The sequence below is a fragment of the Erpetoichthys calabaricus genome, chromosome 5 (assembly GCF_900747795.2).
Source record: "Erpetoichthys calabaricus chromosome 5, fErpCal1.3, whole genome shotgun sequence".
NCBI lineage: Eukaryota > Metazoa > Chordata > Cladistia > Polypteriformes > Polypteridae > Erpetoichthys > Erpetoichthys calabaricus.
Genome location: NC_041398.2, coordinates 63,778,521 through 63,803,479, shown reverse-complemented (window position 1 = coordinate 63,803,479; position 24,959 = coordinate 63,778,521). Strand labels below are relative to the sequence as shown.

The following is a 24,959-nucleotide window of genomic DNA, read 5'->3' as shown; positions in this document are numbered from 1 at the left end:
AACATGAAAATTTGAACGTAGCAAATTATTTATGTGTTTATACTGGGCATATATTTGTTCAACCAAAATGTCATGAATTCCAAAATATACATTCCATGCTGTGATATATTGATTTACCTCAATATTTGTGTTTTTTTCTTTTAAGGAAAAAAACAACAACTCTGCATTACTCAACAGACTTAATAGTGTAATTTGCACTTAGATTATTTGTTTTTTAATACCAAGGTGTTTGTTGTCTTTGGTACTGAGAAACTTTTATCAGTTACAACTGTCAAACAGGCTACTTTAGAATTCTTGAAATAGCATGCATTTTCCATGAATTTGTAAATAAACATATAAAATGGGTAGGTGGATAGCAGAGTTTAGCATTTCAGCAGATGTTCATTATGGCTTTGTTTTGTTTCCTACTAAATTTGTGAATAATTTTTCCTGTAACATCTTTTCAATTTTTTTATCTTCAGTACTGGTTTTAATCTGGGGCCTCATGTATAATGCCGTGCGTAGAATTTGCACTATAACATGACGTAAGCACAAAAGCCGAAATGTGCTTACGCACAGAAAAATCCAGATGCATAAATCTGTGCGTTTGCCAACTTCCATGTTCTTCCACTACATAAATCCCGGTCAGTGTGAAAAGTAACGCTCATGCACGTGCCTGCTGTCACGCCCCAACTCCTTTCAGAATTACGCCTCTTTGAATATGCAAATCAATATAAATAGCCCTTAAGCTCAGCGTTCTGTGAAAAGGCAATGGCAAAAGTACGAGGAAAAATAAAAGAATTTCAGCGAATACCAAATGGAGGCAAAGAAAAACGTACTATTTGTTGGTTTAAACAGTTATATAAGCAACAAAAGGAAGTTGATCGAGTGACATAGCGTGTTGGAGAAACTCGAAAGCTCAAGTTCACAAAGTCGCACAGTGCCCGAAATAAAAAAAGAAGTTGTCACATATCAAAGTCGCCGTGAAAAATGATCCGCTGTGACAACCCCTAACAGGAGCAGCTGACAGAAAAAGAAGAAGGTGCAGTGAGAGTAACAACACTAAAGCAGTTATGGTATTTAGAATAGTTTGACCATTTTGTGGACCATTATATTATTACAGGTTAATTACAATCAGATGCATTAAACTAATAAACAATATGCGGTTAATTTCAGTGTATTTATAAAGCCATGTCAGGGATGTGGATCTAAAAAAAAAAAGGGAACCACACAGGAACAGTAGCACTGCTTTGACGCTGGGTGCCGCCAGTCTGCAAAACCAAGCAGAGAACTTGCGTACGACAGGGTATGAGCTACCGTGGAATGTGCGTGGCTTTACGCCAAGTTTAGGTTTTATACATCGCGATTTGAACGTGGAAATGTTCTTATGCAACATTTCTGTGCGTACGCACCATTTATACATGAGGCCCCTGGTCTCTCACAAAAACTAATCTGATGTTTTTATGTTTAAATGTAAATATGCCTGTCTATCAGGTAGTTCTGCCAATTGAGCATCTCTCTTTGCACTCTGCATTTTATTTCAGACTAATTACATTTATTTTGGGAAGTACATTCATTTTCCAGTAGTCTTTTTATATTTTAACATACATACTTTAAAATAAGCTGCAGTACTCCTGTAAAATAAGTTAAAATGTAGTATACAACATTATAATACATTATTTTCTGTTTCAGGAATTGCAGTGTGCAACATGCCAGCAGCTTCTGTCGAGGAAACTGCAGATTCAACAATGTGCCATATCTTGAATCTTTACAGACGAACAACCTGGCTGCACCAAGCACTCCGAGAAGGCACTCGGGTTCAGAGCGTTGAACAGATACGAGAAGTTGCTTCAGGGGCTGCTCGTATCAGAGGAGAGACACTGGGAATCATTGGTCTTGGTCAGTAAAACAAAGAATATGTGTAGATTTTTACTTGAGCAAAGTTTAGAGAAGTAACTTGCATTTTCTTATCAAGCAAATAGAACAATTATTTTTTATTATTCTTTTCTTAGAATATCAGAAAATCTTTTATTAAGCATTTTGTCAGTTGTAACCAGTAAAGGTACAATTTTGCCCTAACCTTGTGTAATGAATGAATGAAATGTTGCCATCTCAAAGCACTGCTTGACACTTTTGTTTTAATTTTTAAAGAATTATTTTTCCCCATGATATAATTTTAGCAATAATTGCTCCTGGGATGCTGGCATATCACTAAAATAACCATGCCCGTCTTTTAATTACATGACTCAAAAAAATGATTCTTAATGTAAATCTCATGACCTTAAATGGATAATGAAAGGTTAAACAAAATTCCCATAATTTCAGAAGCACCCGAGTGGTGTCTCTGTGACAAAAACAAAATAAGCAGTAAGTTAAATCCCACTGTCACAGGCCTGAAGCATTAAAATAAGCCAGTTTGACAGGAAATAAATATTAGGAGCAGGTAATGAAAATGTAGATGTATGTGTGTTGATGTTAAGATGCAAATCTGAATATACTAAAAGAAAGAGTACTGTTTACATGCAGTATGTATGTGAATTAAAGTGTTTTGTAGGATTAGTACTTCCTGCCATTTCTTAAATTGAAAATTGATTGCTTTTGAAAATTTGTTAAATATCATTTGATTATGTATGGTCTTATTCTCAAACTATTCTCATTTCTAAAAAAAAAAATCAATCAAATGCTGTTTAAAATTATAGTAGATAATGTCATCTGTTAACTGAGCAGTTTATTTGCTCGATGTAAGGAAGATTATCAGTTTCATTCTAATAAGTATTGCTCAGACCAAATTATACAAATCTAAATAATATATTTTTTTATATTATTTTTTTAATGGTCCAAATTGACAACATGGAAATTAAGAAAAAAAATACATCATATTTTGGTGACCATTAAGTCACTTAATATAGATTTCTTTTTATATCATGATGCAGTTTTTGGTTATGTTCTCTTGCCATAATAATATTTTGGCCTATTTCAAAAAAGTAAGAACATCTCTAGAAAATATTATGTGTTAACTATGTTGCATCATCCTTTCATCACCTGTAGTCAAGGAAGAGTTCATATTAACAGTTCATTCAGAAAGTTGAGCTGTAACTTATTGAATGCTTCTCTGTTAGCAAGTTTAGTGATAAAGAAGGTAAGCAATGCTTGGGTTCCAAGTATCCAAGTGCAGGATCCTATTTTGACAACTACACTGGTGAAATACTGTATAGATGCCGTAGCTAGCTTTTGAAAAATTAGATAACCAAAACTTGTTTTTAATGCTACAGTAATTAATAGGTATCCTGATTTTAGCAATATCTGAGTTAATAATAAATAGCTAAATCACAAGCAACACTTATATACTGTATGTCAGACTCGTGGTTTTAAATAGTTTATAAATTATTGTCCTTACTTTAATCAGATAATTGCCCTCATACTATGACCCATATTGGTCTAGTTTTACATGTACTTTAAATTGTGATTAAGCAACTAAGACAATAATCAATAATCAAGCAGAGACTGAAGCCTATTGACAGGCTGCTTAGTTAATTCACAGAAAGGTTGCAGTTTCATTATCTCGTAGTTAGTTAACCCAAAAATGTTCTAACATTAAAAATAGTACAGCTTACAATTTGTTAAAATTATTGTAATATGGTTACTGTATTTTGAAATTAGAGATTTTGTACCTATATGGAGTACTTCAGGGAAAGGGTGCAGTTTTAGTTTTAATTTTCTTGGTCAGTTAAGTAGTAGTTGTTTGGAGAAGGCAAACAGATGACACTGGACTGTGAAACCTTGATGATAAAGAGCTCTATTTTTTTTCTAAAAAATTGATAATGACTAAATTTCACAGTAAAACATAATAGTGTGGTTTGTAAGTGTTCAGTCATGCTGTGTAGGTCTGTAATATCATCTACAAAAAACACTATATTGGATGCAATCAAAAAAATTTGAGCCTGAACCCCAGTTCAAAGATGTTGAATTTGTAAGTGGTCAAAGATTAACTTCTGTGTTCTAATATATGTGAATTACGGGTTTTAAGTATTTGTGGTTTTTAATGTATGTTTCTTCTTTCAGAAACAAGTCAACATGGATTTTGAAAACTGCAAAATTAAGTATTCCTCAATCACACATTTCCTAATACTAGAGAATAATACAACTTTGGAGATTCATTCTCAGACCAGTATCACATGTACCTAACCAGGTTTAGTCTGTTTCATGTGCTGCAGGTCTGGCCAGCTTTAAAGTTCAACGACTAAAAAATGTTGGCACTCTGGATCAAATAATAATGAAAAATTAAAGAATGGTGATTAATGAAATAATAGTATAGGTATTAGTCATGGAGCAGCTTAATCCATTCTTCCTGGTCTGTGCACATTTGGTGTCCAGAATGTTGACTCCAGAAAAAAGCATTATCATATCCAGTTTTTTAAAAGAATCTCAATTTGAACTGTTTCATATCACTATATATTTCACTATTACGTAGAATCCAAACAATAGAAGAATCGTAGTGATTCTCCAACACCAAAGAAACTCAGAGTCCAGGTTGATTTCAGCAAGATCATGTGCACAATTGTTTTGTATTGTTTAGTCGATTTTATTACTTATTGATTACATGTTTCAGAAGGAGCACATAATTATACAGAACAAGAAAATCTGAAATTTTCGGCATCTGTAGTGACAGATGTAGCACTATATTTTACAAATGGTATAACATAGAAAGATATCTGGAAGGGGTTGGGCATCCATTTAACTTGATTCACCTGAACTCTGACTTAAGAACCATGGACACATCAATGGCTCATTTTCTACTGGAAAGGGGTTAATTGACGATTTTCTTTCCCTTTCCTCCATTTCCAGCTGTGTCAATTTTTTCAGTTAGCAGAATCTACTGTCAATATGATTTGTATCCTATTTTACACACGTGGTCTTTCTATTGGTGTTTATTTAAATAATTATACTAAATTGTTTTGCTTTTGTGGTTGTGGTAGTTAGCCAGGGAAAATCAGTAAGAAGAGCTGTCAACATTTCCTTCTGATATATGACAGTGATGCTCTGTGAAACATTGGTGTTGAAGTGATGCCACTCTATTCTCCAGACCTAGTCCTTTGCAAACTGCCATCTGTTCCCTAATCTGAAAGACCATCTTTGAGGGATTATACCAGTGACAAAGGAGTGAAATTTGCTACAGAAGAGTAGTTTATACAAGCAAGGCAAAATGCTTTATTTGAGTGTTCTCATGTTCATTAGTTTTCAGGAAGATCATTTTAAAAAATAAAACCTGATTGGTTTTACTGATGTTCTCTTAATAAATAGGTCGGGCTCAAAACTTTTTGATCATCTCAACTTCTATGTTCTGTGGTGAAAATGTATAAATAACAAAAGCAACATCAGTACTCACATGAAAGAATTTAAAAACCATATAAACATTTGTTAAGTGCATGGAAGAGAAGATCGCCAAGCTACTGCCTAGTGGACACTTAAGATTTTCTCACCAATGATTTCATAATTTAGTAACCTGTTCTTGCGTTGTAATAATAGCAAAAAATATATCAAATATTGTCATCCAATAAATATTTCATGATTTGATATTTATCTTTAATCTTTAGGCTTCCAAGTGTTTCAGAATTGTAATAAGTACAACAGATTTGCCCACGATAAGTTAAACCTTTCTTTATTTATGGGTGCCATTGACCTCATATCAGTAATAGTTAAATGGTGCTCGGGGATTCCTAACTAATGACTGTTTGTCAAATTTAATAAATAAATAAGAAAACAAAGAACTCTGTAAAGATCAGAGTTTTTTACTACATTGTGAATGTGCACACAAGGATACTGAACAGTTGTATAAGAAATATTGTATTTTACAGTTCCTTTTAATGTACTAGCCTAGAAATTATGCTGATGTTTAATGGACTATCTGCTGTAATTTTGAAATGTTTATGCAATATACTAAAGTTTAGTCTGACTTTAAACTTCATGTGAACGTCATGTGTAGTCAAAACATCATAAGGGCAAAATTCTTTTCAAATAAAATTGCTGCACAACCAAACACATTAGTTTCCATTCCAAATATTTTCTTGTAAAAGTTTATATCTGCAATAGGTGTAATCATCTATTGAGAAAAATTTTGCTTTACCTTTATAGATACTGAAAATGAGGCTCATTTAAACAAAAAATATTTTAGTTTAAATAACTAGCTCTCAAATTGTAATAAATTGGAAGTGTTCATCTAGGTTATATATCTATATATATAATTCTCTAAGCTGCCGCCAGAGCGGGCAAGACACCCATGAAAGCACGCAGGAAGGAGCCATATATAGATTCTCTAAGCCGCCGCCAGAGCGGGCAAGACACCTATGAAAGCACACAGGAAGGAGCCACGCCCATCAACTCTAAGACCATTGGATACGACGAAAACTCGCACAGCCACGCCCACCAACTCGGACGCGACGCCTCGGAAAACACGCCATCATTTCTGTTTGTCTGTGCTACAGTCCACATGCAGCTCTGAGCCACATTGACTTTTCGGTTACGACGCACAACCGCGTGCAACATCGCAAACTGTTTTATATGCTACATACAGCAATTCGCATCCGCGACAAACATGCGTCTTCTTAGATTGTCCTGCAGGAACACGTAAAACGTTTCCCCGCCCACCAACACTCCTTATTCCCCGGCCCGCGTTCACCCTCGCTCTCTAGGCATTCCCACTGCCTGCTCATGTGCCCGGATGCAACAACTCGCCAACCACCCTGTAAGTCGCTTTCGTCTGTGCTAGGAGTCCACATGCACCTCTGAGCCAAGTTGACTTTTCATTATTCTTTTCGGTTATGACGCATGCACCACCATCGCAAACTGTTTTACACGCCATGGTCTTAGAGTTGGTGGGCAGGTCTCCGTGAGTTGCTCTTGCGAGCGGGCACATGACCAGGCGGTGTGTATGCTTTGAGAATGAGGGTGGACGCGGCAGAACCATGTAAGAAGAGCCATGTTTGTCGCGGATGTGAATTGCTGAATGCAGCGTCTAAAACAGTTTGCGATGGGTATCCCATGGGATCCTTAAAACAATCCTTTAAAATTGAGGTTAAAACACAATGAAGGAAGCAGTCTTTAAACACCAATAAGTCCTGTGCCTCTGTTTCATTAGCGTCTCATGTGCTTCACCGATGTAGGCCCTGCAACAGTCGAGACGCTCTCTCAGCAGCTGACCTTCTCTGTGCCTGACCTCACTATAGGCTGCAACAAAATTATGAAAGTACGGGCGTACTTACTCGAAGGATTTCAAGATTTATTATGCACAAGCAGTAACACTGCAAAAGCAGCCCAAACCAGAAAAGACGGCTGGCAAAAAGTGCCCGACAAATTAAACCCGTGTGCATTGTACTTACTGAAAGCAGCGTTACGGATTTTGCAAATGTTCATTTTTTTCCCTTTGCTTAAAAGTCATTTAAAAAGCGGCGTGATTGCCTTATTGACTTTTCATTATTCCTTTCGGTTACGACGCACGACAGCGTCCTCCATCGCAAACTGTTTTACACGCTGCATATAGCGATTCGAATCCACGACAAACTTGCTTCTTCTTAGGTGGTCCTACAGGAAGACGGAAAACGTTTTTGCGAGAGGTATCCCATGGTCTTACAGTTGGTGGGCGGGTCTCTCTTAGTTGCTCTTGCGAGCGGGCGCATGACCAGGCAGTGTGTATGCTTCGAGAGAGAGGGTGGTCGCGACAGCACCATCTAAGAAGAATTACATTTGTCGCGGATGTGATTCACTGTATGCAGCGTGTAAAACAATTTGTGAGGGGTATTCCATGGTCTTAGCAGTGTCTATACTTCGATGTGAATCGCTGAATAGTACTGTTGGCTAGTACTGTATATTTTTTATAAATCTCTAGCCAATTGCCTTGTTCTATAGCTACTATGAAATGTAAAATATGTCATGGGTTTTGCACTTTTCAGGTCAAAAGTATTTTTTTTAACTCTCAGACCCTCAATTTAGCATGTTTTAATTTGTAACTTTATTGTGCTTTATTTGTATGTTTTTCTAATTCTGTACAGTTAATGCACATAAATGAAAAGTTATTACTTTTTTTTCTTCATTTCTATAGAGTGCAATACATTTATAACCACTTTGATGCAATTGCTTGGTTCTTTATTTCAAAGAATATTAGAAGATATATATCTGAATAATTCTTATGGAAGTAGAAGTAGTATCATTTTCTTCTTTTCTTTTAATAACTTCAGACTTCTTTGCTGAACGTTTTAGTATAGAGTAATCCTAAAGTTATCAGTTTACTGTTCATCTGTTTAAATATTATTTTTAATTCAGATTTTTTTTTACTTTGCTTGGTCAGCAGTTACATTTCTAACTATATTTGGCCAACCATAACTTTTTGCAGCAAAGTATTAATTTTCCTTTTCCATTTTCTGTTTATAGGCCGTGTTGGGCAGGCAGTAGCACTGAGAGCCAAAGCATTTGGGTTTAATGTGCTTTTTTATGACCCATATCTCTCTGATGGCATTGAGCGTGCATTAGGTCTTCAACGAGTCAACACTTTGCAAGATTTATTATTTCACAGTGACTGTGTGACCCTGCATTGTAGCCTTAATGAGCACAATCATCATTTAATCAATGATTTCACAATTAAGCAGGTAAGAAAGAAGAGTCATGGCTTTGGTGTTATTATAGAAAGAGTAAATAGGATGATGTTATTTTGACAAAAGAAAGCATCATTGCACATTGTAAAAGGAATTTGTAATAATGTAGGATTTAAAGGGGACTAGAGTATTTGTAATTATTTTTTTCTCTTTCATAATTTTTTGTCTTCAAATTAAATACCCATAAAGTTCATGATTCTTGGTTAATGCTATCTTCTTAGTCTCTCTAATTACAATCCATAGTATATATCTTGTTTGTCCTATTTCCAAGAAATGTTCAGTTTTAAATAGTGACTATTCTTGCTCTATTTCTGTCAGATGAGACAAGGTGCATTCCTGGTAAACACGGCACGGGGAGGCCTAGTAGATGAAAAGGCTCTTGCTCAAGCCCTGAAAGAAGGCAGGATACGAGGGGCAGCCCTTGATGTACATGAAACAGAGCCCTTCAGGTAGCTATTCTACTATTATCTGAGTGGTGACTAAAGCTAACTCTAAGTATTGTTAGTATTATATTACTAATGAAGGTTTGAAGTGAGCTCCACTGAAAGGTATTTGAATATTGTTATTTTTAATTTTACTCTTTGACCATTACCAACTCTGTTCATCTTTCACCAGTCTGGTTTTAGTTTTATATAAACAGTTTTCATTTTATATGTATTCATGTTTGTCAAGGAAGTGTTAATTCAGTCCCATAATGACGTAATTTATAATGATGATGTAGATGGACTTACTTAACCTGCTGAAAACACATTTTCATAGTACCTGAAAGATTAAGGTGATGATATTCTCAAGCTAAATTAAATGCCCTTTGACTATGAAGCGTAAAGTAAAATTCTGTTCTACAATCTCTACTACTGAATTTTTAGGGTGTGAGTAAAAACGTAAATGTGAACTTGGATCAGTATGTAGGGGAAAAGAGCACATTGCCGCACCCACCACACGACAGACCACCTGGATTGCAACCTGAGTGCTGCGTGTTACACCTCAACACCACCCTGGAACAGGAAATTAATTGAATTATAGTGGCACCTATGTTTAAGTCGTCAGTATTTTTCTATTAATTTCTAAGGCCTTGGAATTTTAACATTAGCCAGTTGATGTAAAAACTGTTATGTGGAAATGCTGTTTACATTTCATACACCTACCATATATATTCACGTATAAGTTGGGTCTTGAAACCCAAAAAATCGATCATAAAATCAGACCCCTACTTATACGACCATTCAAAAATGCGACACTTAAATTTTTTTCTTTTTTACACCTTCTTGCTTCCTCCAATCTCGCACCAGTTTCTCAGACGCATCAAATTTTGTTGCAGCAGTGCAGCTACCAATTTCTTTCAACAATTCAACAACTTTTAATTTAAAACCAGCTTCATATTTTCTTATGATCTTCTTACGATAAAGGTGTATGAGGGTGTGAGATACAAAAAACACAGAACAGTGCAAATGTCGCTTCAAAATAGTTTGGGTATTATCGTGTGGTCACGTAGGCACAATACATAGAAAAGGAAAGGCAGTGTGCTCCGTGGTTACTCTCTCGGGTGTGCATTAGCATATTATAATCTCTTGGACCAATAGCGTGAGTTTTCTGCATTCGACTTATACAACCGACATTATAAAATACCGGAAATTATATGGTAAAATCAAGCCCCAACTTATCCACAGGAGAACTTAAACACAAGTATAAACAGTATATAGTAGTGCTCCTCCTAGAGTAAGTACAGTGGACCCTTGACTTACGAATTCAATTCGTTCGCGAGGGCTGGTTGTAACTCAAGTTGGTTGTAAGTCAAGACTATTTTTCCCATAAGAAATAATGGAAATGCCCTTACTATGTTCCGAACTGCCCACAGCAACACTTAACTTTTTTTAATAGAAAAGGGTTGTATAATCTGCATAATTTACCAAAAACACCAATACTTTTTCTAATGTACTAACCAAAAAGTTATAAAAAGTGCCTAGCATACCAGAAACCACAATTTCATTCTGTACTCACCATTTATGTTGACATCTTTTAGCTTGCAGGAAGGAAGGAGGAGGAGAATGAAATGGAAGGTGGTTATTTTTTGGAAGGAGTTTCCTTATACAAATCTTTTCTTTGTAAAATTGTCGAGATGGTGGATTTCGACATGTACATATTAACGAGATCAGTCACACGAACGCAACTCTCATATTTCCACACAATTTCCTTCTTCTTTTCGAATGTGATCGCTTTCTTTATCTTCGTTACCTTCACTTCCTTCCTTACCAATTGTCGAAATAAATTATATAACGCACTGCATTGACCAAAATTACATCCACAAACACATGTATCTGGGCTCCGACTGACGCTTACAAACGCTCTCAGCTATTTGTTTACAATCGCACAAGCGGATACACGTGACCGCACTCGGGTCGTAACACAAGATGTTGGACGTAATTCAAAACAAAAATTTTGGTCGTAAAGCAAGTTGTTCGCATGTCAGGCCGGTTGTATATCAAGGGTCGACTGTACTTAACTTATTTTGTTTAAATCAACATTTTCTTGAATGTTCTTGATGCACAAAGTTAGAAAAGATGTACAAAAGGAGAGACAGATGAAGCATTGAGAGGTTTTTTTTTTTTAAACGAAAAAAAAACATTTTTTGGAATGCTGGAAAAAAGAACAAATGCCACTGCATTGCATCATTGTAATTTATAAGAAAAGAGTTATTTAAGAAAAAGCTGTAACACTTCAAAGTTGTTTTGTTTGAGCATAAAAATTATCTGTTGTTGCACACTTGAAACATGAAGATGATGACAATTTATTTCAACACACAGAATACAATTTTTTATGAGGGATAGAATGACATTAACCATTCTTTTTCTATGGCTAAAACACAGGTCCTGGCTTAAAAGCCAGGGCCAGACACTCTTATTACCAGCTACAAAGTCTCAGTCTCTATGGGCAGGGACCCTCACTGGAATTCAGCTTTGCTCTTATGTGATAAGATGATCAATACCAGACCTTGTAACATCACAGAGATGTCTCTTGGTGATTTACGCTGGGCACCCAAGTTCAAACAAAGGACTATAATTCAATAATTAAAACATTAATGAAAGAGAGCAAGCTATTTCTAATATATCCTTTTAATCCTTATAAGTGCCAACGTAATGCTAAGCTTCATGGTAGTAACTCCTGGGAGTTACTAAGGTAAGACTTTTAAGGTAAGACTACAAAATGATAGCAAAAGTTCAGAAACAATATCTTTATGTTCAAACAGTTAACTTTGTAAGCTGGAATGTTAAAGGGCTGAATCACGAAATTTAAGAGAGAGAAAGTATTCTTTCACCCAACAGGTCTGAACGCTAAAATAGTATTTTTACAGGAGACCCGCTTATTAAGCAAAGATCAGTTTCGGCTGCAAAGAGACTAGACTGGCCAAATATTCCATTCCAGCTTTACAAATAAAACTAGAGGTGTGGTAATTCTTGTACATAGAACAATAGCATTTGCAGTAACAGATGTAGTATCTGATTCTAAAGGGAGATATGTGATTGTCATGGGTAATTTATTTAACTGTAAAGTGATTCTGATAAATATCTACGCACCCAATTTAGATGACAGGGACTTTATCTAAAACATATTTGTTTCCATTTCCAATGTGAATACTCATAAAATTATAATGGCTGGGGACTTTAATTGTGTTTTATATCCAGACCTAGATAGGTCTCCTGCCACAGGGGCAATGACATCTAACACTGCAAAAGCAATTACACAGTTTGTAATTGATCACAACTTATCAGACCCCTGGAGATTTCTAAATCCAAACTCAAGAGCATACTCCTTCAACTCACCAGTGCATAACTGCTTCTGAAGAATTATTTTCTTATAGATAATAATTTTTTGCCTACAATTAAATCTTTTAAGTATGAGGCAATTTTTGTCTCCAACCACGTTCTTTTGATCATGGAGCGAAAATCACTATGCCCCACATATTCATCTTGCAAATGGCGTCTTTTATTAGCAGACGAGAACTGTACAGAATTTATATCCAAACAAATCAATTCTTTTTTAGAGACAAATACATCCTCAGAGGTTTCTGCAGGAATACTCTGGGAAACCCTGAAGGCTTTCTTAAGTGCACAGATTATCTCATATGTTTCCCACAAAAATAAATTGGAAACCAAGAAGGTAACAGAGCTAATCAGTAAAATTACCAGAATAGATCAAGAACATGCCAGGTGTCCAAATGAAGCACTTCATAGGAAAAGACAGGCTCTGCATTCAGAACTCAACCTCTTGACAACTAAAGAAACAGAACAACTAATTTTTAAATCAAGACACCATTACTGTGAACACAGAGAAAAAGCTATTAAGATTTTAGCTCAACAAATCCACAAGCAGGAAGCTCTCAGTTCAATCCCAGCAATTACCAACACAGACAGAGACAAAATCACTGATCATAAAAACATAATGCACACATTTAGAGACTACTATAAGTCCTTATATTCTACCGAGTTGAAAGAAGACAAGACACAACCTATTGCATTTTTGGATGCATTACAGATACCACAACTAGATATTCTCAGTGCAGAGAAATTGGAAAAACCTCTGGCACTATCAGAATTACTAGATGCTATAAACACACTTCAGAGTGGGAATGCAGAAGGCCCTGATGGCTACCCTGGTGAATTTTATAAAAAATTCTCAATTAAACTAGCTCCCCTCTTATTAGCAACATTTACAGGAGCTAGAGACAATAAAATTATACAACTTTTTGTCAATCTTTAATTACCGTCTTTCCTAAACAAAATAAGAACTTACTACAATGCACATCATACAGACCAATCTTACTTTTGAATAATGATTTAAAGATGCTCTCCAAAGTCCTAGATCACGGGTGTCGAACTCCGGTCTTGGAGGCCTGCAGTGGCTGCAGGTTTTCATTCTAACCATCTTCTTAATTTGTGACCAATTTTTGCTGCTGATTTCCTTCTTTTGCCTTAATTTTAATTACCTTGACTCAGGCCCCTTAGTTGTTTCCTTTTTCTTAATTAGCAGCCAAACAATAACGAGACACAAAACAAGAATCCATATGACCAGCTCACCTGTGCCCATCACAAAATATGTGAAAATAAAGAAAGCTGGAAGTGTCAGTAAGGTTGATCTGTTAGCTCACCAAAACATTGTGAGGGGTGGTCTTAGAAAAAACAGAAAAATCAACAGTTCTGAAAATGTCTGCTGTGGCAGAATGAGAGCACCAACAAGCCATGGAATTAAGTAATGAGTTTAATTAACAGCAAGAATCTGCTTCTCATTGTGAAACTGGTTGGAGTCTGAAGACCCGATTTAGCTGATCATCTCGTTTCATGCCTCATTTCTGTTTGGCTGCCATTTAATGAAGAAAGGAATAAATTCAGAGGACTGAATCCTTAAGAACAGGGCTATTAAAATGAAGGGAACAGAAGTTAATTAGCAGTGAAAATTGGTCACTGATAAGGAAAAGGCCTGGAGTTCGACACCCCTGTCCTAGATAGAAGGATTGAGAAAGTGTTTCCTTCAGTAATATCATAAGACCAAACTGGATTTATTAAAGGCAGACGCTTCCAATCTTTGACACCCTTTTAATGTGATATTCTCACCCACAAAGTCAAACACCCTGGAGATGATGTTATCGCTGGATGCAGAAAAAGCATTTGATATGGTTGAATGGAACTACCATTTCACCATATTGGAGAAATTTGGGTTTGGCCCAAACATTTGTGCATGGATCAGATTACTGTATACCAGTCCAGAAGCTTCAGTTTGCATTAACAATATTAACTCAGACCAGAGTATTTCAAACTAGAACATGGTACTAGACAAGGATGTCCCTTGTCACCACGTCTGTTTGCAATCGCCATTGAGCCACTGGCAGTTCACTGTCAAAATGCTTATGAGATAAATAGGATTATCACAGAAGGACTTGAACAGAAATTTTCTGTAAATGCAGATGATATGGTACTGTATATATCTGATCCACAAAATACTGTGCCTGCAATCCTAACAGCACTAACAGAATTTCAAAAGATTTCTGGTCTCAGAATTAATTTGAAGAAAACTGTGGCCTTTCCAATGAATTCTCAAGCACACAATATTAAATTGGACACCTTCCCTTTTATCATCGTAGATCAGTTTAAATACCTAGGGGTAAGCATCACAAAAAACATAAAGCTCTTTATCAACAAAATTTTGCTGTCTGCATAGAAAAAATTAAGCAACACTTGCATAGATGGTCTACCCTCCATCTCACTTTAGCTGGAAGAATTAACGTTGTCAAGATGAATATCTTTCCTAAGCTTCTCTTTCTATTTTCAAACATTCCAATATACATCAATAAATTATTTTTTAAGAAATTATATTCAACCATAACCTCATTTATTTGGAATTCAAAACATCCATGTATCCAAAGGGCGACCATACAAAGACCTAAGGAAGAAGGTGGCATGGCTTTACCTAACTTTCAATTTTATTACTAGGCGGCGAATATGCAAGCTATAAAAACCTGGACATTGGTACAAATAGAGGAACATACACAGGCTTGGTCCACAATAGAAATAAAATTCTTCAGTACTTCTTTATATTCCTTGCTTTGTACCCCAATACGTACAAGTCATCACAATATACTAACAACCCAATAGTACTTCACTCACTAAGAATATGGAACCGATGTAGGAAGTATTTTAAGATAGAGAAGCTTTTACCCGTGGCACCTCTGCACAAGAACCACCTTTTTCCACTCTCTCAAATGTGTGCAGTTTTTAATGTTTGGAAAATATCCATCCATCCATCCATTGTCCAACCCGCTGAATCCGAACACAGGGTCACGGGGGTCTGCTGGAGCCAATCCCAGCCAACACAGGGCACAAGGCAGGGAACCAATCCCGGGCAGGGTGCCAACCCACCGCAGTGTTTGGAAAATATTTTAGATTAAATCACTTAGAGATCTTTATATAGGCAAAGTCTTCGCATCCTACGAATAATTACACTCTAAATTTAACTTTCCAGCAACATATTTCTTTTACTACCTTCAAATTAGAAACTTTGTCAAACAAAACCTACCCAATTTACCTCACATCTCACCTACCTCTATTCCGGAAGAAATATTGGTCAGTCTTGAGGACTCAAGACAGCATTTCTGTAATATATAAAAACATTTTAACGTCCCTCCCTTTCAAATATCCCAGAGTACAGTGGGAAAAGGATCTCTCACTCAACATCTTAGAAAAGGAATGGAAGGCAGCAATGCACTGAATTCACTCAAGCTCCATATGCGCAAAGCATACAATTATTTAAATTAAAATTATATATCAAGTGCATCAGTCTCGTTTAAATTTGTCCAAAATGTTTCTGGGGCAAGATCCAACCTGTGAACGTAGCAATCAAGTTTCAGCCTCATTAGGCCACATGTTTTGTGCCTGCACCAAATTAACATCATTTTGGAAAAAAAAAAAATCTTTAAGTGCCTTTCAGACAGCCTTGGTGTCACAATCCCTCCTAATCCACTAACAGCTGTGTCTGGTGTACTTCCAGACAGGCTTAAAGTGGAGAAGGACAAACAAACTGTAATTGCCTTTACTTCACTATTGGCACGTAGGCGTATTTTGCTCAACCAGAAGAATTCTAACTCGCCTCTTTTTAGTCAGTGGGTAACTGATGTTATACATTATCTAAAATTGGAAAAACCCTAATTCTCATTTAGAGGATCTGTACAAAGTTTTTTCAAAACCTGGCAGGATCTGATCAATACAATTTTAAAATAAGCATTGAGGAAAGGGATTCTGTCTCCTTTTTGTATTCTATTTATTTTTATTCATTTATCTACATATTTTTACTATTAGTAAAGTTTTACTCTGCTAACCTAGCTCTCTTTCTCATGGGTGGGGGGTCAATTTGTTTTGAACCTAGTTTTGTTAAACTTGACTTGCTTGTATGGAATGTTATTTGATTTTAATAAAATTGATAAAATGTTAAAAAAACATTGATGAACATAACTTTGCACCAATTATCAACCAAAAGAATTGCCTTATATGTACTCCAGGAAACCAATGGAAAAAACGTCTTTTTCTTTGTTTAAAAACCCTTGTAAGACCCTAACTTGTGCTGTGCATAGCGAGAACCCATAGCTTATAGGGTGTGGCCACAACAGATGTTGGGGCAATCCCTTTACTCCATATGGCAACTGTGCTGGACTGGAAGGGTGGAATGCTTGTCTGTATTGGAACTGGACAAATTTGCTATTAGTCCAGCCTTGCTGAGGAATAGCAAGTGCACAAGCAAGAGAGATACCCACGTAAAAGCAATCCATTTGCCTTGCTAATGACTGGAGGTGACTGATCACTAGCCGACCCATCAGGCATTAACTTTGCTAGCAACGAAGGACATTATGTGTAAAAACCTTGAAGAGAAACCTTAGTTCTGCCTGTAACCAGAAGGTGTGACCAGTGTCTTAGAAGGAGGCTAGCTCCTGAACAAAGAAAGAAAATGTACCGAAAATCCTTTTCATATGTCTGGAGAAAATCAACTAGGAAAGGAACAAAGCATCACTTATGTTAGAACTAAAAGTATAGCCACTTTGATTCTAAGAACTATTAATGTCAACTTAGTAGTTAAAAAAATCAGCTAATGTATGATAGTATTGGTGTAACTGAAACTAAAAGGTGATAACCTTGTGAAGGATAACTTCTAACTGTTATTAAGCTTCATCCTAACTCTCACATGCATACACTCACACACAGAAACTGTATATATTTGCATATATCCATCTTCTATTGTCCTTACGTTATAAATATATTTCTTTTTTTTAAAAAGCTTGTTTGAGTTATTTATAAAAGTAAATCTACCACGGTGACAAACCACAACAGAGATAGTGAAAGTGATCTTTTGCCGATTTTTGAACCTTATTCGTAAATTTACCAGATATCTTCATATTTCTGGTGTCCCAGCCAGAAAATGAAACAGATCCCTCACTCTTTTTATAACTACATGTTTCTCTTCACTGTGAACATTATGGTAATTACTGCTATTTTTATTATTTGCTTAACAGACATGTTTATTCACCGTGACTTACAGTACAGGATATTTTATAGCTGTTTACAGATATTTCCACATTTTGGTACTGCATTACACAGGGACTTTTAATGTCCTGTTAAAGGCCTGTAAATCTTAAAATTGCCTTAATGTAGAATTCACATTTTTGCATTGTGTTTTGTAGTTTACTGTCTTGGAGAATTACATTGCTTGTGTTCTGTATAGTCAGAGTGATTCCTTGTTATCAAGTGGATTATCATGTTGTGTTCTAAGCAACTACCTGCATGTGTAATGCTTCCATTTTTTATCTTTCATCATTGTTTTTTGTGAATGAAAATGTTGAAACTACTTACTGTTTTAAAGGAAATAAGAAATATATAGATAATTGAGAAAAATATAGTAGAATGCACAGCTTTGTCCTACAGAGTTCTCTGGTAATATTTATTTGTAGTCAAGCATTGATTTATTTTGAAAGCCTGTTTTAACAGTGTCTCATACCATCTACTTCACAACATATTTAGAAGGTCATAGTGACATTTTAAGAGATTATTTTAATATTTTTTTGTAGTTTTAGCCAAGGTCCTTTAAAGGATGCCCCAAATCTCATCTGTACTCCACATGCTGCTTGGTATAGTGAACAAGCCTCTATTGAAATGAGAGAAGAAGCCGCAAGAGAGATCCGCAGGGCTGTTACAGGTAAATAACAAAAATCTCAAATTGAGTTAATCCATTTAGGATGGCAGAGGTATTTGCACCTATCCTGGCAAAGCTGAGCACAACAGGAGATACCCCTAGGTTTTTCAAAAAACATAATATGGCAGCAGGTTGGGGGGCAGGCGGTGAGGGCTGTGTAGGATTAGTACATACATGAACAAAAGTACTTAAAAGAGAAATCTGAATATTGTTGCATAAAGCTTAGTGGTTTAAAAACAGGGCTCAAACTATAAATATTAAGTAGAAGCTTCATTGTTTGCATACTCATCAGGAAACAAAAAGTCACTGATATTTCATTTATCTAATATACATTGAGAGCATGAATATATCCCAAATTGGCTTTCACAGTCTTCGTTCTAGATAGATGACCTTAGGAAAAATTGTGTGGGCATAGAAGAAATATGCAAAACTAGGCACATAGACATTATTAACAATTCTGAGTTGTGCATATTAATTGAATTAACTTTGACTCAAAATTAGAATTTTCATACAGTTAGGTCCATAAATATTTGGACAGAGACAACTTTTTTCTAATTTTGGATCTGTACATTACTCAGATGCAGTTGAGGTGCAGACTTTCAGCTTTAATTCAGTGGGGTGAACAAAACGATTGCATAAAAATGTGAGGCAACTAAAGCATTTTTTTAACACAATCCCTTCATTTATTATTTTAAGAATACTATTTTCTGTATTACGTATACTTTTAACAGTTTTATAGAGGCTTATAATTAAAATAGTCAACAAGCTAAAGTGTTATATTTGATATGATCTGCAATTAATTTTTTAAATTTGTATTTTATTTTATCATTTAATAAATACGATAAAATCTTTTAATACTAATTTGGTCTAGGTTGTTTCATTTTCCTGGCCTCAGAAGTTAAGATGCGCGGGGTGTCAACCTTGGGGTTTTATTTAAGGGTTAGGCAGAGTTAGGAATGTTAAATACAGGTCTGTGGGTCCGATAAACAAAGCATGGTACAGCCCAGCACATGCTGTTAGAACTAGAGATCTGGGGCTGCAGGGTGAACTTTAAGAGCCCTAAGGTGTTAATTACCTCCATATTACCTCCCCTTAGCCCGGGAGGGAAGGATGACCTAGTATCCCTTCAAGCCTGACTCTAGAAAGAAATCTCTAGAAAGATAAACAGAATAGAGAAGTTCGTTTATTTTTATTGTCATGGTTATATTTTTAAATGGATGACTAACAATAGAGATGCGATAAGAACAGCTTTTCAACAGCTCTAATCAGGGTTTGTTAGACTAAAGTTGTTAATCTTCTGCCTGGATTTAATAGTTGAGATCAATTGGGTTTCCCTAACACAAGCAGGTAGCTTTGGGGTTTTGTATGCTAAATGCTTCAATTTCCACCACTGTTTTACAAATTCTTACAAAATTTTACAGACCAGCACCTTGAGATGTGGACTTCAGTTTTGTTAGTAAAGTAGGGTCTAGTCCATTTAAAACTGTATGTGAAATTTTTTTTTTTAAATCAGCCCTAGTGTGTGCAAATCATATTTTGTATATTGTATTTCTTTACTTTTTTCTACAAAGGCAGCTTCTTTATTTTGGTTACCCATGTATATTATTCATTTTTAGTTTACAGTTGTATTTGCATAACTCTGGAGCATAGAGCATATACAATAAAGAACCAGAAAATTTCCAGCTCGTGAAGTGTAATTTTGCAAATGGCACATTTTATCTTGCAACCTAATTCTGTTCCAAAAAAAAACAACACATATACCTCAAAGCAAGCATCAGAGTTCAAAGCAGTCAGACATTTAAGAAAAACAGCACTTGAATTTTAATGCTGATTTAGCTTCTAGAAACTTGTGAAGGTAGAAAATCAACACCATTAACCAAGAGTCTCTAGTACGGTAGTAACATGGTCAAATTACTTATCTGAGGTGATGGCTCAATGAGTTCCAAAAAGATAGCTTTCAGATGTTAAAATATTGTCATAGAGAGTCTGTGAATGAGTAAGAAAGCAGCAAGTTCTTGTATGTTATTCACATGTTATTTATAAAAATAGCCCAGAACTTCAGTAGCCTCTGTCTTCCACCAGAATGCTCCAGTTAGTTCTTACCTGTATGGAAGATCGTGTACCTGACCTTCAGCCTGTGATCCGTCCATCCATCTTCCAAACATGCTTATCCGGAGCAGGGACACAGAGAAGTTGGAGCCTTTTTCAGTAAGCATAGGGACAAGACAAAAACAATAATTTATCTCTGGGTGTTAACATTTCAAAAAGAACCTTGTTTGACAGGACTGCCATTTGCAAGGCTACAAACAACAACCCATGTAACAACGCTAAAACTTGTGAAATGTGCTCAGATTTTCTTTTTCTACTTAAGATTCTTGCTGCTGCATTCTGCACTAACTGTAACCGATTGATGTCTTTCTTAGGTAGTCATGTAAAGAGTGTATTACTGTAATCTAGTTGGCTGAAAACAAAAGTGTTAACTTTTTCAGTGTCTTGCAAAGTTATGAGAAGTCTAACTTTTGCTATATCCCTTAAGTGGAAAAATGCAATCCTAGTAATCTGATTAATATGTGATTTAAAATTTAGGTCAGAGTCAATATTTACCTCTGACTTGACTTTTAAGCCTAAGGGATCACATTTATTTGTGATACCCTCACTATATGCATTTTTGCCGATCACTAAGATTTCTGTTTTCTCCTTATTTGGTTTGAGAAAGTTACTGCTCATCCAGTGGGAAATACAAGTAAGACACGTGATCAGAGAGCGAAGATTGTCAGGGTCATCAGACACTGTCGATAAATAATGAAAACTCATTTAACTGTTCGATAATTAAAATTCATGTTTCTGAAGTAATAGTGCAGTCAGTGATACAGTCATCTGCCACTATATTGTCATTTTTATTTCTTTAATTTTTAGTGATGTAGGTCACTACAGTTTTTATAAGCAGAACCTGGGCACAGGTTCTCTACAGGTTGTTTAAAATGCCATCCATTCACTTTTTTTTCACAACAAAGAAATGTGTCTTAAAAAATATATGTATATATAAAATTACTGCCTCTTTAATTCTGAGATGCCCTTTATAATTCCAAGTGCTCCCAAGTAATATGATGTCTTTGTAAACCATTCACTAGTGTGCAGTTGTTTTATCCACTGATTATAAAAATGTTTTTCTTTTCCTAATTTTATCAGGCCGCATTCCAGACAGTTTGAAAAACTGTGTCAACAAAGACTACCTTTCCCAAGCCACACACTGGGCAAACATGGATCCAACAGTTGTACACCAAGAGCTCAATGGAGCATACAGGTAAACATACCAAAATAATGTATCTAGTTTTTCCTACTTAGCTCTGCCTCTTCCAAAATATGTCATATATTTCTATAGGTGGAGAACACTTTGATAATTAATCCTGCCCTTTCAAAGCCCTTGTTCTTTACATAAACAATTTTTGTAAATTTAATGCATGCTTCTCACCTAAAAGAGTTTAAAATGCTGTTTCGTTTAGAGATTCATGTACCTTTGGACAAAACTAATTTCTACATTTGTAAAATATATTTTAAAAACGTTTTTTTTTACATTTGTTTAACCATACTTTAACTCACCAGACATGCTGTATCATTGTCTTGATCACTGTCTGGTTTGCACAGTTTCACAGTGAATCCAAGTATGTAATTGAATTTTGTAGAAGATTGATCTTTTAAAGCTGGATGTTTTTCATTACCATTGCTTTCCAGTGTATTTATTTAAAGACTCGAATCTTTTGTAAGTATGTTACTTTTTAATCTTCTACCCAGAAAACCTTACCCAAAACAGGTTTTAAAGCATTTGACAAATTCTGCTAGATTATTGTCAACAAAGTCAATTGTATTAGCTTGTTCATAGTTTCAAATTCTCCATTATCAGTAAAATAAAAGAGGCAAATTGTTGTAGTGTTTGCATTTCAAAATAATACATGCAAGATATGATTCACAGTCTTACTAACAGTAAGATAAACTGACCAGTAACACAATTTTCACATTTGTATTTAGCAAATAACTTGTCTTGATGAAGGTAATTCAGTTTAGTTTTTCTTGTTTCTTTTTTATGATCAGCCTTTAGTATTAATAATTCAAATCAATAATACATTAATTTGAAAGTGCTGTTAAAAGATAACATTCTAAAATGTAGTACCCTTTTAAGAACATTTTATGGACATTATTCAAAATTGTTAGAGATTGCAAGTATATAACAGTAGATTTAAAATACTGTTGTTTCCATTTGATTCCTTAGTCACATTCAAGCTGTCGTACAAAACTTAAGGATGAGTGACCATGCTGGGATTTAATACAGGCTCATCAGAATTTTGTGTGTTTGAATCCGAATACTGAAAGGTAAAAAGAAAAACGTAGCCTAAGTCTAAAACCGAAAATGAGCCAATAACACCAAAACATGGGCACCCAAGGTTTTCTTGAAATTTGAAAAATACTTAATTTACTTTATAGCAAGTCCATATACATTTTAAAGAAATTGATTTTGTTTTTATAATACTGCTGACCCATATCCTTTAAAAGTTCCATAATTTATTTACAGAAGTGCTCCCTGCCAGATAATATTTATTTCACATTTAGATAAATTAAAAGGTTTTATAGATTCATCTGAGGGAGACAAAGTTTGGTTCTACTGTCAAATTTCACAATTCAAGTGAGACTTGACAACCTATACCTATTAATATATCGCCTTTTATTATTAGTGGTTGCTTTTTTATTTATTAAAAGTTTTTTAATAGCAGATCTGTTCTTGTCAGCGGTTATAAATCATATTTTCCCAAGTGTTGGTTTAGAGTTTGACCAAACAGTGCATTATAGGTAGCAATTATAGCTTTCTTTAGATTTTGTCTGAAAATTGGGTGTCTTGTAGATTATGGCAAAGAACAAGGGCTCTGACAAGAGCGGATCTGAAATATTATATTTAATGTTCACAAAATACAGAAAATATTAGTCATTCATAATTTTTTTTTTTTTTTTTTTTTTTAGAATCAGAATAGCGTTTTACATCTTGATATTAATGTGGCAATTCTAAAGCTTTTTGAAAGTACTGAGAAGCTTGTAAATATGATCGTGTGGACTAATTTTCTTTCTTTAACTTTTTCGTCCTCTGGGATAGGTACCCACCTGGTGTTGTGAGCCTGGCCCCCGCAGGTCTTCCCCAAACAGTAGAAGGAATTGTCCCTAATGCCATGCCTTTATCACACGGCCTTCCAACAGTAGCCCATCCCCCGCATGCCCCATCTCCGGGCCAGACTGTCAAACCAGAAGCTGACAGAGAGCAGCATCCCAGTGACCAGTTGTAGCTGGCAAAGCTTGCAGTCACAGAGTGGCCTGCTACAACAATGGAGAAGAGATTGAAACAATTGTAGACCAGCGATAATACAATGAACTTAAAGGGAGCTGACTATGATTTTAGAAACTTATCCAATAATATGAGGAAAGTGTTTTGGGGAAAGGAAGAAGATGTTGGAAAGAGAATTTTAAAATATTTTCCTCCATATAAATTGTAGTTTGTCACTGTCCAGTGGACTGATTTGTTTCTGTGTGTTATGGGTTCTTTGTTAAGCAAGAAAAGTTATTGTAGTTAATTATATCATGAATGTAACATGTCTGTGTACAGTTTTTAGAACATTAAAATGGTTTTTTGCTTAGTGGTCAAACAGAAAAAAAGTAAAGGAGGCATTCAACCAACTGATTTTGTGGGAAAACAAATTATTTTCTTTTTATATTTTAGAAACACGCCCAAATAGAGGCAGTTCTGCAAACTTTCTCAGGAAATTAAATTTTTTTCCCCAGTTATGTTCCTTTCAAAGCCACGTAGTGCATTGTTTTTGTACCTGCTTGTCTTATTTTTTTAGAATGATTTAGAGAAACATAAAATTAAATCAATCACTTTGCTTATTTTTTTGGCATGAATTCCCTTAGTTTCAATCTTAAGGGCACATGTGTTAAATGAGATTATGGGGAAAGAGATGTCTCATAGAAACTGCTCACCATGCTTCTGTCACCCATTTCAGTGTAAATAATTGATGGTAATGCATTAAAAATTAAAGATTTTAAATAAGGGCACTAGTCTACAGGAAGGTAGCAACATTTCATTGCCTACATCAGTTCCCTCCTGGTAAAGTGGTAGGCTAGCAATATCTTTTGGTTAAGGAAAGCAAAACTAAACAAAATCATGTTTGTGACTGTATCCATTTGTATGAATTATTTTAAAAGAAATAAAATTAAAATTAAACATCTTTTCTGCCTCATATTTTTTGTGCCAATATCTTTATCATGGGAGTAAATGTTAATGTTCATCTTGATTTCCAGAATCTGTGTATTATTAAAAAGAATATACTAATCCTGCATTACTACTGTAATCAGAAATACTTCTAATCAGGTTATATGTTACCTTATGCAGATCAGTAGCAATGTGTTAATGATGGCAGTTTTCTTTCTGTTTGCTGTAGCTGTGTGGTCTCTGTGTTTTTGAGCCAAGTTCAATAATGAATCGCTTGGGCCGTGGTTGACATTGTTTGAGTGCATCAGAGTTTAAAGCGCGTGCGCCTAATAATTGGGAGTGACGATGACAAAGATACC

General features: G+C 35.4%; 1 protein-coding gene across 4 annotated transcripts in view; it reads left to right on the top strand.

Moving 5' to 3' along the window:
- The window catches only part of LOC114651704 (C-terminal binding protein 1), a 396,852-nt gene extending 372,236 nt beyond the window's left edge, over positions 1 to 24,616 (top strand). For 3 of the 4 annotated variants that reach the window (XM_028801589.2, XM_051928629.1, XM_028801587.2), the window contains 6 exons: positions 1,672 to 1,878; positions 8,404 to 8,618; positions 8,943 to 9,073; positions 18,226 to 18,353; positions 21,540 to 21,654; positions 23,491 to 24,616. In XM_028801589.2, coding sequence (XP_028657422.1) covers positions 1,672 to 1,878; positions 8,404 to 8,618; positions 8,943 to 9,073; positions 18,226 to 18,353; positions 21,540 to 21,654; positions 23,491 to 23,677 — 983 coding nt within the window. In that variant the 3' untranslated portion in view covers positions 23,678 to 24,616. Of the gene's footprint in view, positions 1 to 1,671; positions 1,879 to 8,403; positions 8,619 to 8,942; positions 9,074 to 18,225; positions 18,354 to 21,539; positions 21,655 to 22,617; positions 22,719 to 23,490 lie in introns of all 4 variants that reach the window. The other variant, XM_051928630.1, reaches the window with a different exon arrangement.
- Positions 24,617 to 24,959: the final 343 nt, after the last annotated feature.